Source organism: Python bivittatus, unplaced genomic scaffold (genome assembly GCF_059951505.1).
Source record: "Python bivittatus isolate LINGU-HERP-01145 unplaced genomic scaffold, Pbiv_v1 ctg000220_np1212, whole genome shotgun sequence".
Lineage (NCBI taxonomy): Eukaryota > Metazoa > Chordata > Lepidosauria > Squamata > Pythonidae > Python > Python bivittatus.
The window spans coordinates 38,714,582-38,728,097 of NW_028277048.1; the positions used below are offsets into that span (position 1 = coordinate 38,714,582).

Below are 13,516 nucleotides of genomic sequence, written 5' to 3' on the forward strand. Positions count from 1 at the left end.
TCTGATATACTGTATGTATTAGAGTCCAAAATTTTTTAGCATGTCCACCAAAGATGATAAAAAGTCCCTTTTTGCTGTTCGCATTTCCCACATATATTTGAGGTCCCTTAATACATTTTTGACAATCTTTCTGGTGACAGATACAATCGATACATCATTTTATAAAAATTCTCTTTAAGATTATAACATAATCTGAATTTCAGCCCTTTCATCCACATATTTTCCCATTGTTCCATTTGTATATTATATCCAAAGTTTTTAGCTCATTTTATCATACAATCTTTAACTTGTTCATCTTCTGTTCCAAATTTCAACAAAAGTTTATACGTTTTAGCAATAAGGTGTTCATCATTAGTACATAACTCAATTTCAAATACAGTTTTATCACGTTCAAAACCATAAGTCTTTTTATCAACTTTAAATCTTTCTACTAATTGTACATGGGAAAACTAATGACACATATATCCTTCTGATATCAAATCTTCTCTTGATTTTATTTTAAATTCACCCTGGTAGAAATCTAAAATATCACCATAAGTTAGCTATTTCTGTTTAATTACCATTTCTCTTCTATAATATGCTTCTTGTGGTGGTAGATATAAAGATATTCTCAGACACAATCTAGATTTATATCTATTCCAAATTCTCAAAATGGCACATCTAATAAAATGGTTTTTGAAATCTACATTAACCTTAACTTTGTCATACCATAAATAGCTGTGCTGTCCAAATCTCAGATCATGTCCTACTAAGTCCAGTAGCCTTCTGTTTCTCAGTGTCAACCACTCTTTCATCTAGACTAAACAGCAAGCTGCAAAATACAGTTTCAAATCAAGTAAAGCTAAACCTCCTCTTTCTTTGTCATCTTGCAACACCTTGTATTAAACTCATGGTTTTTTGCCTTGCCACATAAATTTAGATATATCCTTTTGCCATTGTTTAAATGGTAAGTCAGTTGTCACAATTGGTATTGTCTGAAACAAACATTTTTATTGCAGAAATTCTTCCCAACTATGACAGTTGTAGCTTCTCCCATCTTAACATGTGTTTTTTAACTTCATTGGATGTCTTAACATAATTATTCTGAAACAACATACAGTTCATATTTGTCAAATTAACGCCCAAGTATTTTACTTCTTTCTCAATTTTGAAACCTGTTTTGTTCATCAATTCTATTTGATCTTGTGTCTTCATATTTTTTGTTAACATCTTTGTTTTTTGTTTATTAATCTTAAAACCAGCTAGCGCACCAGACACTTTCAATTTTCTCATTAATAGTTCTATCCCTTTCAATGGCTCTTCCAACACCAGCACCAAATCATCTGCAAAAGCTCTCAATTTATGTCTCTTTTTAAATTTTTACACCCATTATCCCCTTGTCTTGTCTTATATCTCTATTCAAAACTTCCAAAACCAAGATAAACAAAAGTGGAGATCATGGATATCCTTGTCTTGTTCCTTTTTGAATCTCATATGTTTTTGTTAAATCTCCATTAACAATAATGTGTGCTTTCTGTAGAGTATATATTGATTTAACCCATTTTGTAAAGTTCTTGCCAAAATTCATATCTCCTAAAACCTAAACGGACAGGGTGATCTGAAGGGCTACTTACGAAGCTGCCATGTAGCGGAGGCTTTGGCACCTGATCCTTTGACGCTGCAACGCATGGCCTGTGAGGTATCCTGTGGCTTGCTGCATCTTCATCGCAACAACTATGTCCATAGGTAAGTTGAGAAGGTTTGTTTGCTTGCCATGCTTTAAATTTAGGGCATAAAGAGAAAGTTGAACACAGTTCTCTTCAAGAGTTAGCAGACTGAAGATGGTTAGCCAGAGATCTTAGGAAATAAGGAAGGAGTAGCAGATGCTGTTCTCAAAGCTACCTGATAGAAGCTACCCATACATCCATAGATATAGTAGCTTAGCGTCACAAATAAACTGGCCTAATCTTTTTGCAGGATTTGAGAAAAGAGTCTTTCCCAGTCTTACTTGGAGACTCCAGGACTGTATCTGCTTCATCTTCTGCCATGGAATTATGGTCCCTTACCATAGCAGCACTGCCCTGATTGACGGAATTTAGTGTGATATTATCTGAGGTCTGGTGACTGGGAATGGAAGTGATGATAATCCAGGGACAAGTCTTTTTCTGAAAACAAATTTTCAAAAGCATGAATGGGCAATTCATGGGCTGTCTGTAGTCCCCCACCCCATTTGCCACCAAATGATGGAGTCTGCTGATGAAATTTGGAAAGGAGGTTCTCTAAAATTATTGGGGTTAGAAAATAGAAGCCAACAAACATAAAATATTGAGGAGGGTATGTATGTAATTTGTATAAAGTTAATCTTCAGAAATATGTTGGAATTTACCTTCTAAGTATACCATTTTCATACTTTCAAATGCATTTCTTAATGACTAAATGTGTGTGTGTATTTAAAAATTACAGAATTTTGACACTGAACTTTTCCCATCAGGGCTTTTTAGAATTTGGCAAAAATAGAAAAAATATATATGCGAGTATTTTGTCCTGCTGCTAAGGCTTTCATGCCCCCTTTCTGGATTTTTTTACAAGCATCTGGCTGGCTACAATCTCAGAGTTTTTCTTATACTTATTCATTTATCATATGTATTCAATATTAATTTGTTCCCGACCTTTTTTTATTCTGGACTCACCCTCTTTTTCTTTTTGGTTCCATCTACTTTTCCTGATGTGATGATTCTTTGAATGCAGCCTATGGCTTAAGAAGAACTGGCAAGGGGCTGGGAATAACTGGGGCTACCCTTGGAGACTATCTGGAAGCTACAGCTGGTTCGAAATGCAGCTGCACGGGCAATTTTGGGTGGCCCAATGATGGGACATGTCACACCTTTGCCGCACGAGCTACACTGGGTCCCAGTTTGCTTCTGGATCCAATTCAAGGTGTTGGTTATCACTTTTAAAGCCCTACATGGCATGGGACCGGGTTACCTGAGGGACCGTCTCACCCCCATTATATTGATCTGTCCCACCTGGTCAAGCAGAGGGGTTATGCTGTGGACCCCGTCAATGAAAGAATGTTGACTGGCGGGGCCCAGAAGGAGAGCCTTCTCTTCCGTGGCCCCCACCCTATGGAATACCCTTCCCCCAGATGTGAGGCAGGCCTCTATGCTCTTGACCAGACCTGGCTCTGCCAACTTGCATGGGGCAAGAAAAGGGGCAACCAACCCTGGGGGTGGCTAGCACTTTGAAGATACTCCCGTATGTTAATATCTTTTTGATCACCAGCACCTTGGAATTTATGTATGTACATAAATTATGTACATTTATGTACATAAATATTTATGTATGTACTTGGTTTTATTGTATTTTTATACTATTTGTATTGTATTTTAATTAATATTTATTTGTTGTTTTTATTGCAAACTGCCCAGAGTTACTTCCTCATGAGATGGGTGGTGTCCAAATTTGAAATATAAAAATATAATATAAAATATAAAATAAAAAACTGAGTTTCTTGGATGGGAGTTATGTCCAAGAGGAGCCCTGATATATTGTGTGTGGTAACTGAAGTTGTGTGTGCTTTAGGCGGAGATACACAGAATGTGCTATCTGTAGCATGAACTATTGACTTTCCAACAACCTTTTCCCCTTCCTGTGGTCTTGCCTGGGAACATGGGTTCCAGCATTTGGCTTACAGCAAGAAACCAGACAAGCATGGATAACTTCTGCAGCTCTTGCTCTCTTCTTAGAACCTGTTCCTCCCCGTCAACAATATCCTGGTGCTGAGTGAGTGGCACTCAGAGACTCCAGCATCAGTGATTTTGTTGAAGAGGGGGTGCTTTACCATCTCCTGGACCATCTTTTATGGACAGAAGACGGGGATGTCGTAGATGACTCAGGTTACTGAGCTGGAATAGAATAGTGCCTAGAAGATAAGCCATTTAAAGAGCCTGCCTCTCTCTCTTTCTCCCTTCCTTCCTTCCTTTCCTCTTTTTTTCTTTCTCTCTCTCTCTCTCTCTCTCTCTCTCTTATCTCTTCATCTTTAACATGGGTATAAAAACTTTGGTACTACCTTTCAGAGTTGATATAAACATTTGATTGAGTAATGTGTGTAAGATTTTAAATGTTACATAGCCTTGCAAAGGAAGAGAAACAGGCCCATGACTGCTATGTTGGACATCCCTGCTAGTATGAAAAAGGCAGCTATGGTGGTTGTTGGGATCAGCAGTTCTCCTGGAATTGCAAAAGATGCAAAAGTATATGTTGAATAAACATGATCAATGGAAGTCCTACCATGGTTTGGTTTCATGCAGTTGCAAGAGTAGCTATAACCACCACCACCACTGTGATCACTGATAGAAAACCGTGTGCCAGCAGTAAGCTGGAAAGGCTGAAATACCTTTGCCATTTTTCAAAAAAGCCCTCTGTTGCCTAGCCATTTTCCACATTTTTCAAGGAGATGTTTTCTCTTGAGGGAGGTAGCTAAGATAAAGGTGCACGCAGAATCAAGGTGGGCAGCTGCTTGATTCAGCTCCCAAGAATTAGAGTCAATGTGCTTATGTAGGGGAGCATCTCTGCTTTGAATTCTCAACCTATTCTAAAGAATGGTATTCCGGATTTTGGGATAAGTATGCAGCTGTTTTGTTTTAAAACTATTGGAATCAGAAACAGATTTTGTGTGGCATAGCTTGCTGTTACATCCTGCAGAGAGCAGATTAATTAGTAGAGTGGGAGGTGGTTTCTCTCATTACTGTTGATATCTGACACAATCCTGCTTTCCATGTCATTCTTAAAGTTGCTAGACCATTCTCAGGGCTGGCCTTGAAAGCTCTACAGGTGATCAGTTGCATGCATCTGTCAATCAGAATGGTACACCCCTTAAACACGTGGTTTTATGTTAGGAGGATCTTGCTGGAAAATCAAGAGGAGAGAAGCTGATAGAAAGCTGAATTTATTGTATCCCAGCTGGTACGCTGTTGTAAGGTGGCTTGGCTTTCAAACTCTGCTTCTTTCTGAGGATTTGTTTGTTGACACATTTCCAGGGCTAATCAGAAATATTCCTTGTTGCCGTTGATAGGCTAGGTAAAAGTAATAAAAGCAGATTAGCAATTCTGTCCTGCACATCTGCTCTGCTCCCCAGTTTAGGGGTTCTGCTGCTAATCTGATCTGCATCATAATGGCCATTTGATGCTTCATGTATAAACCCCGTTGGCTATTTCTTTTGTCTAGTGACTTGGCCTTGCGGAACTGCTTACTCACAGCTGACCTGACTGTCAAAATTGGTGACTATGGCCTTTCTCACTGCAAATACAAAGTAAGTGTGTTTGGGGGCAGGGAGCTAGGGGGCCAGGGAGTGCGAGCACTTGCTATTGGCAGGGCTGTACAGAGGACTTGAAAGGCTGACAATGAAAGCAGCCATCTTTCAGTGATGGTTGAGAGAGGATGGGGGGGGGGGAAATGGGTAAGAGACAAATATGGGACATGATACACTGAGGCAAGTCAGAAGCTAATACACATTCATGCACAGGATCTTAGGCATATACATTGGGAATACATTCCTCTCATTCATATATAAATGACTGCCTTTAAAGGTGGCTCATAAATTTTGGCTGATGCAGTACTGTTGGAAATGAGGTGAATCTGTATTACTAATAGCACTGGTTGCCAGTGCAATTCTAAGCTGCATTTAAAGTGCTTTTTCATCTTTAAAAAACTTTAAAATCTTTGCAGCTTAGTAACTTAATGAAGCACCTGCACCCACTTGCTCATACTTTAAGACTTTAAAGAAGGCTTTTCTTATTGGCTTGCTTTTTAAGAGCAGTCATATTGGCAGGTGCAAGAGAAAAGACCTTTCTGTACATATAGATACATACTGTATCTCTTGAATGATTCTGACAAAGGAAGGTTATGAACCCCCATCATTATCGTTTAAAAGGCTTATTTGTTTTCTATGACCTTCCCTTAAGCAGTGTTTTTATGGGAGTGCAATTTAGTATTTTGGGGTGAGATGTTTACTTCATCATCACTAACTTTTATTAAAATGTATACTTATTGTTTGTTTATTCCATAAGATACTTTGGGAAGATCTGTATTCTGAAAGGCAGACTAGAAGTATTTTAAATAAAATAAAAATTAATAAACCAGGGTCAAATGGCTGAGTTGAAGAGGTGAAAGGGCTAGGATAAATTGGTGGAGAGATTCAATAGAGTTGGCCATATTTTTCATTGGCAAAGGATTTTAGAAGTTCCCACTTACGACCAGGAATGGGGCTGGCATGAGAGTGAGGGGGCAGGTTGTATTGTTGCTGGTTTGATTGACGTGCTCTCCCTTTGGCCCTGCATGCCTGGCAGGATGACTACTTTGTGACAGCTGACCAACTATGGGTTCCATTGCGCTGGGTAGCCCCTGAATTGATTGATGAGGTTCACGGCAACCTGCTTATCGTCGACCAGACTAAGACTAGCAACATCTGGTGAGAAAAATCTGGGTTGATGTGATGAAATACACTTGTCCTGGGAATGGAATACTGGCTCCAAAGGTTTTAGACAAAGCAGGAATAGATATGTTGAAGATGCAACCGCTTGAGAATACAGCAGTAAAGCTAATCTTATAGAAGCATATAATGTTAATTATATGTAAACTTCACTGATCATCTGTTTATTTCTGGGTAAATTCAAAGTTCTGGTGCTTATTTTGGAAAACCTCTATAGTTTAGGGCTGAGATATGTAAAAGAGAAGTCCTGCCCCCCCCCCCCCATGTATCTTCTTGCTCTTAACAAAGTAGGACTTTTATTATAACAGCCTTTGAAGTATGAAATTAACCTAATGGGGTTTTCAGGAGTTAGGATCTTGGTTCTTGTATTTAGATGTTATTGACTGGAGTATGGAGTGGGTGGTGTGTGCATGTGTTTCACTGAAGTATCTCTATTTCATAGCATTACTGGAATTTTTCCTATAAATTGGTTTCATTTGTGTTTTCCATGTCTAGATTTTCTCTCTTGATGGTGAATTATAAAAGGTGCTTCTAGATGAGAGTTTTATTGGGCAATTGTCTTGCCTCAGTCACAGAATTTTGTGGAGAATCCAGCTATTGTCTTCTTTTACTTGCAACCTTTCCATTTTCTCCTACTGCTTCTTTGCATAGAGGAAAAGACATGGTATACTGTCTTCTCACCTGGAAGCACCTGAATATTTCAGTAACTAAAAGTGGCTATTCTGACATCAAAGACTATGATCTTGTATATTGATCTTGAATTCTGGCGATAGTGTTCTCCGCTGCTGTGGGCATTTTCATCTTCCCTCTCTTGGCAGGTCTTTGGGTGTGACTATCTGGGAGCTGTTTGAGCTGGGTGGCCAGCCCTACTGCCATTATTCAGATCGGCAGGTCCTCACTTATGCCATCAAAGAGCAGCAGCTTAAGCTTTCCAAACCACAGCTTCCGCTCTCACTGTCTGATCGCTGGTGAGTGACTGGGTGGGGACAAGGGTTGTTTTAGGAGGGCAAGGAATAGAAGTGGGTGATTGGAATACAGGGACAACATGGTGGAGGGAAGTAAAACTTCCTCTTGAGTATAGTGTTCAACCTGCTTGAACATGTAAGCATTCATCTTACTTGAATAAGCAAATGTTTGATGGCTAATGCATTAAGTCATATGCAATTGAGTTAATGAAAGATGGATAGACAGATATTTGCCTAAGGAGTACAGTAGTACATATGAGAAGGAACTAGATGTCTTGAATATGAGCCAGTAGGCTAGCACAACTGCTGAAAAGGCTGAGACAGTCCTAAACTGCATCTATAGAAGCATGATATCTAGCCCACAATAACATCCAGGCCATATCTGGACCACCATGTTAAGCTTTGGCAAAGCTTTTTGTAGTGGTGATGGGGCCAGGATGTTGATGAAGCTGGAAAGCAAATCCTATAAGAAAAAACTGGGTAGATTTAGAAGAAAGTATTAAGAGGAAAGTATTAAGACTGATGTTAGCAGTCATCAACTGTCTGGAGGGCTGTCATGAAATAGACTTATTCCAACTGGCACAATGGAGTCAGTGGATCTTTTTGTTCTTGCTTTCTTTTGGTCCTCTTTTCTCTGACCTCTTTTTTCTCATTTAGGCCACTTTTTTGTGAGAAGCCCTCATTATTGCCTGTGCCTGGCTTAAAGTGTGTTTGTGAGGATGGAATAATAGAGTTGAGAAGAGAGGACTATACTATACAAATGGATGTATTTTAGAGTGAATTGTGCTCTAATGGGGGAGGGTAAGCTCTTCACAGGGGTGCAGAATAGCCACTTTCTTGGCAGCAAAGGGACACTTGGCTCACTGCTGCTCTGTTCTTGCTGTTCCCAGGTATGAGGTGATGCAATTTTGCTGGCTCCAGCCAGACCAGCGTCCCACCGCAGAGGAGGTGCACCTTTTGCTCTCATACCTCTGTGCCAAAGGGGCTTCAGAAGCTGAGGAGGAGTTTGAGCGACGCTGGAATTCCATGAAACCTGGAGGCAGTGGAGGTTCAGGCTCTGGCTCCAACCACATGGGTGTTGAGCTTTCCTCCTTCCCCCTTCTGGAGCATTTCTCCAGTGATGGTGATGATGTTCTAACTGTTATGGAGACAAGCCATGGCCTCAACTTTGAATACAAGTGGGACCAAGGAAAAGCTGAGCATCTCCCAGCCTCAGCTATGAGCCCTGGTGGTGCTGCACGCTACCATGAGCTCTACTATTCAGCTAGCAGCAGCAGTGGAGGTGGTGGTGGGCACCTCACCCTGGGTGTGTCACCATCTTGCTATGAATGTAAAATGCAGGGGTGCCCTGGTTTGCACACACCAGGGGTGGTACCTGTGTTGAGTGCCCACAGCCCCTCTCTGAACAGTGAGTACTATATTCGCATTGAAGAGGTGGCATCTGAAGGCAGTGGGAATGACCTTGATTATACGGTGTGCTCCTACAGCCCAGAGTTTAGCCATTCTTCACATTGGCAAACCAAGGAGGACCATTATGAATCCAACAATAGTCCCACCATCTCACTCACCATGGAACCCCTCCTGGGCCACTCAGCACACACTGAAAGCCACTGGGAACCCTCTGACTATTACTCCTATGGAGAACAAGACAATAAAGAGGCCCCATACTATGAGGACTCCCTGAAGGACAGCGCTGAGAACTACCTGCTCAAGGACCCCAGTGCTTCTGAGTGGCCTGTTCTAGCTTTGGAGAAAAGCATTTTTGCTGATCCACTTGGTGTATCACCACCAGTGAATTACACCTGTAAGGAGGCTGTGTCAGACTCAGTTACTCTGGAAGTGGCAGAGGAGGAGCACTTATGTGACAGCCCTAGGAGTGAAGGAAATGAAAATTCTGAATCCCCCTCTTCACGCAAGCATTGGACATCCAACACCTCAGCCAAAAATAATAGTGATCACCTACTGCCACCATGTGAACCACTTTCCAAAGATAGCTGGTGCTACCGGCACATGATCACCTTCCAGGGGCTAATGGCACAGCCACTGTGCACAGTGCCACGGGATGAGCCAACATTAGGGATCAAAGATCTGCGAGCAGCTCTGCTAGGTGGGGAACACTTGACATCTTCTCATATAGGCTCCCCATGTCCAGACAGTGATTTGCCTGCAGAGGAAAAAACATCAGTTGAAGTTCCTGCTACATTGTCTGGCATAGAAAGCTCTACAGATTCCTTGCTGGACAGCAGAGTGGAGTGCCCACCAGCCACCACTCCACCATCAGGGGAAGCAGTTTTGATGGAACTGTCATCATCATCATTGTCATCATTCAAGGAGGAACTTGCCAGCAGCATGGATGCTATAGATCCAGATCTGCAGGGTGAATCAATAGCTGGGGTGCCAAACATAGAGGAAGACCCCATGGAAGAGACTTCCATTGGATGCTCACTTCAGTTGTCACAGGAGATCAATATAGAAAGTGGCAAGAATACCAGTAGTGAACAAGATAGAACACCAGACAAGACTGTTTCAAGTACCAGTTTCCCTGACTTGGATGAGGCCAGTGATGAGGACTCAGCTGATCTTACATCTGGTGTTTTTATTGACTTCCCAGTTGATTGTCTTGAGCGGCAGGATGTAATACCCACTTTCAAAACCTTACAGAAACAGGTAGGGACTCCTGATTCACTAGATTCATTGGATATTCCCTCTACCACCAGCTCCTGTGAAGCATTCAGTCCCACAGCTTATATACCCTCAAGCCAGCCTAAGGCTCTGGATAGTGGCTATGATACAGAGAACTATGAGTCACCTGAATTTGTCCTCAGGGAGCCTCATGAATCACGGGAATCTGAAGGTTCTGATAAACTGGGAACATCTGAAGATGATAAGGATGACCAAGCCAAAGAGCAGAGCCTTTCTGATTCCTTTACTGCTGAGTTGCAGGCCTTGAATGAGAAGAATCCTTACCGTGACTCTGCCTACTTCTCTGACTATGATACAGAAGGTGGAACTCGGGAGGATGGGGAAGAGGACAGTGATGCTTCTGAGGAACATGAACTAGAGGTCTCCCAATTGCACACTGAAGAACTGAAGGAGAACTCTGAACAAACTGGCAGAACAGGCAAGCCTCTGCCTTCTGGTTCTGAGCCCATTTGTCCACATGGAGACTGTGTGGGTTGCATCTCTCCAGGAACTGAGGACCAGGACACAGGGGAAGACAGAGATATTAACTTGTCACAGGAACTATTGATGAATGAAGGGACTGTTGATGAGTTAGACTCAAACTTATTTCAAGATAAGAATAATGGGACAGTTGTGGAATCCCAGACACCAGCCCCTGCCACCAGATCTTTCTTCTTGTCTCCTGTAGTCACCAATCTAGAGGTAGCCACAATAGGTGGTGAAGAAAATGAGGTAAAGGATGTAGGGCAGGAGAGTGTGACAAGGAACACTAAACAGCATGAGGAAAGACAGGTAATTGGCCATCCCAAGGAACCTCAGAGCAGCCCTGGGCTCTCACTGGAACTGTCAGTAGTACCATCCCAGCTCTCATCTATCCCCACTGATCTTGAAGAGGAAGAAGATGACACTGAGGACAGTGATGAGTCAGATGAGGAGCTGCGGTGCTACAACATTCAGGACCAGAGTGAGGAAAGTGAGGAGGAATCACCTGCTGTGCCCATTGTGGTGGCTGAGAGCCACAGCGCTCGCAACCTGCGCAGTCTGCTTAAGATGCCCAGCCTATTGGTGGAGACCTTTTGTGATGATCTTGACCGCAAGAAGAAAGCTGTTTCCTTCACTGAAGATGTCACTGTCTACCTCTTTGACCAGGTGACTTGTTTGGGGAGGGGCTGGAGAGACAACCTGAGGTAGCTCAGAAAAGGATTCAGGGAACAGAGTGTATCCTGTGCTAAACATCCTCATATCAGCAAGCCAAAATATGCAACCAGATTCCTTCTAGAAGTTTTAGACTATACTCTCTTGCCAGTGCAAAGCTGGTGAGGGCTGATGGGAGTCTAAAGCACCTAGAAGACCTCAGGTTCTTTATACCTTACAGCTACCATATCTGGTCTGCAAAATCCAGACTTTTCTATATTTCTTTGTGGTCAACTGGATCTTTGCAGTGGAGATCTGATTGATCTACATACAGTACTGTGCAAAAGTTTTAGGCAGGTGTGAAAAAATCCTGTAAAGTAAGAATGCTTTCAAAAATATATATTGTAATTGTTTATGTTTATCAATTTACAAAATGCAAAGTGAGTAAACAGAAATCTAAATCAAATCAATATTTGGTGTGACTACCCTTTGGCTTCAAACCAGCATCAGTTCTTACACTTGCACACTTTGTACACTTGCACAAAGTCAGGGATCTTGTAGGATTAGAGTCAGGTGTATGATTAACCAATTATACCAAGCAGGTGCTAATGATCATCAATTTCATATGTAGCTTGAAACACAGTCATTAACTGAAACAGAAACAGCTGTGTAGGAGGCTTAAAACTGGGTGAGGAACAGCCAAATTCTGTTACTAAGGTGAGGTTGTGGAAGACAGTTTCATGTCACAGGTCATACAGCTTGGCAAGACTGAGCATAGCACCAAGACACAAGGTAGTTCTACTGCATCAGCAAGGTCTCTCTCAGGCAAACATTTCAAAGCAGACTGGGGTTTCAAGATGCGCTGTTCGAGCTCTTTTGAAGAAGCGCAAGGAAATGGGCAATGTTGAGGACCGTAGACGCAGTGGTCGGCCAAGGAAACTTAATGCACCAAATGGAAGACACATCATGCTTACTTCCCTTCGACACTGGAAAATGTCCAGCAGTGCCATCAGCACAGAACTGGCGGAAACCAGTGGGACCCAGGTACACCCATCTACTGTCCAGAGAAGTCTGGCCAGAAGTGGTGTTCATGGAAGAATTGCGGACAAAAAGCCATACCTCCAATGTGGAAACAAGGCTAAGTGACTCAACTATGCATGAAAACATAGGAACTGGGGTGCAGAAAAACAGCAGCAGGTGCTCTGGACTGATGAGTCAAAATTTAAAAGATTTGGCTGTAGCAGGAGGCATTTTGTTCACCGAAGGGCTGGAGAGCAGAACAATAATGAGTGAAGCATGGTGGAGGTTCCTTGCAAGTTTGGGGCTGCATTTCTGCAAATGGAGTTGGAGACTTGGTCAGGATCAATGGTGTCCTCAATGCTGAGAAATACAGGCAGATACTTATCCATCATGCCATACCATCAGGGAGGCGTGTGATTGGCCCCAAATTTATTCTGCAGCAGGACAACAACCCCAAACGTACAGCCAATGTCATGAAGAACTGTCTTCAGCGTAAAAGAGAACAAGGAGTCCTGGAAGTGATGGTTTGGCCCCCACAGAGCCCTGATCTCAACATCATCAAGTCTGTCTGGGATTACATGAAGAGACAGAAGGATTTGAGGCAGCCTACATCCACAGGAGATCTGTTGTTAGTTCCCCAAGATGTTTGGAACAACCTACCTGCCAAGTTCCTTCAAAAACCGTGTGTGAGTGTACCTAGAAGAATTGATGCTGTTTTGAAGGCAAAGGGTGGTCACACCAAATATTGATTTGATTTGGGTTTTTCTTCTGTTTGCTCACTTTGCATTTTGTAAATTGATAAACATAAACAATTACAATATATGTTTTTGAAAGCATTCTTACTTTATAGCATTTTTTCCTACCTGCCTAAAGCTTTTCCACAGTACTGTACATCAACTGATTATTTACTGGCTTCTGATTGTAATATTTCATAATCTCAGCCATAATATTATCAGCCAGTCTCCTCTAACCTCCTACCCTCGTGTAATACAAGTCCCATGACCCCAGCAAACACGGTTAAGGCCTTCCTAGCTGAGCAAGAGGTTGGGAGGGCAGCAACTGCATGACTATAAATAGGGCCACCAGAACTGGGCTTTATACGAATACTAGATAACAGCATGGAGATACAGAAAACTCTAACTCTTGGCTGTCAGTAGTTGCCTGGAATTTTGAACCTGGATTTAGTAGCCCTACATAGTCCAGACTAAAATGAACCACATATTCAAGCTAAGCCTTAACCTAAAGT

General features: G+C 42.1%; 1 protein-coding gene across 1 annotated transcript in view; it reads left to right on the plus strand.

Annotated features, from left to right (window-relative positions):
- LMTK1 (lemur tail kinase 1) overlaps window positions 1-13,516 on the plus strand; it is a 34,512-nt gene that overhangs the window by 8,538 nt on the left and 12,458 nt on the right. Inside the window, exons 5-9 of the mRNA XM_025166398.2 lie at window positions 1,592-1,725; window positions 5,206-5,290; window positions 6,327-6,448; window positions 7,288-7,437; window positions 8,325-11,265. Coding sequence (XP_025022166.2) covers window positions 1,592-1,725; window positions 5,206-5,290; window positions 6,327-6,448; window positions 7,288-7,437; window positions 8,325-11,265 — 3,432 coding nt within the window. The remainder of the gene's footprint in view (window positions 1-1,591; window positions 1,726-5,205; window positions 5,291-6,326; window positions 6,449-7,287; window positions 7,438-8,324; window positions 11,266-13,516) is intronic.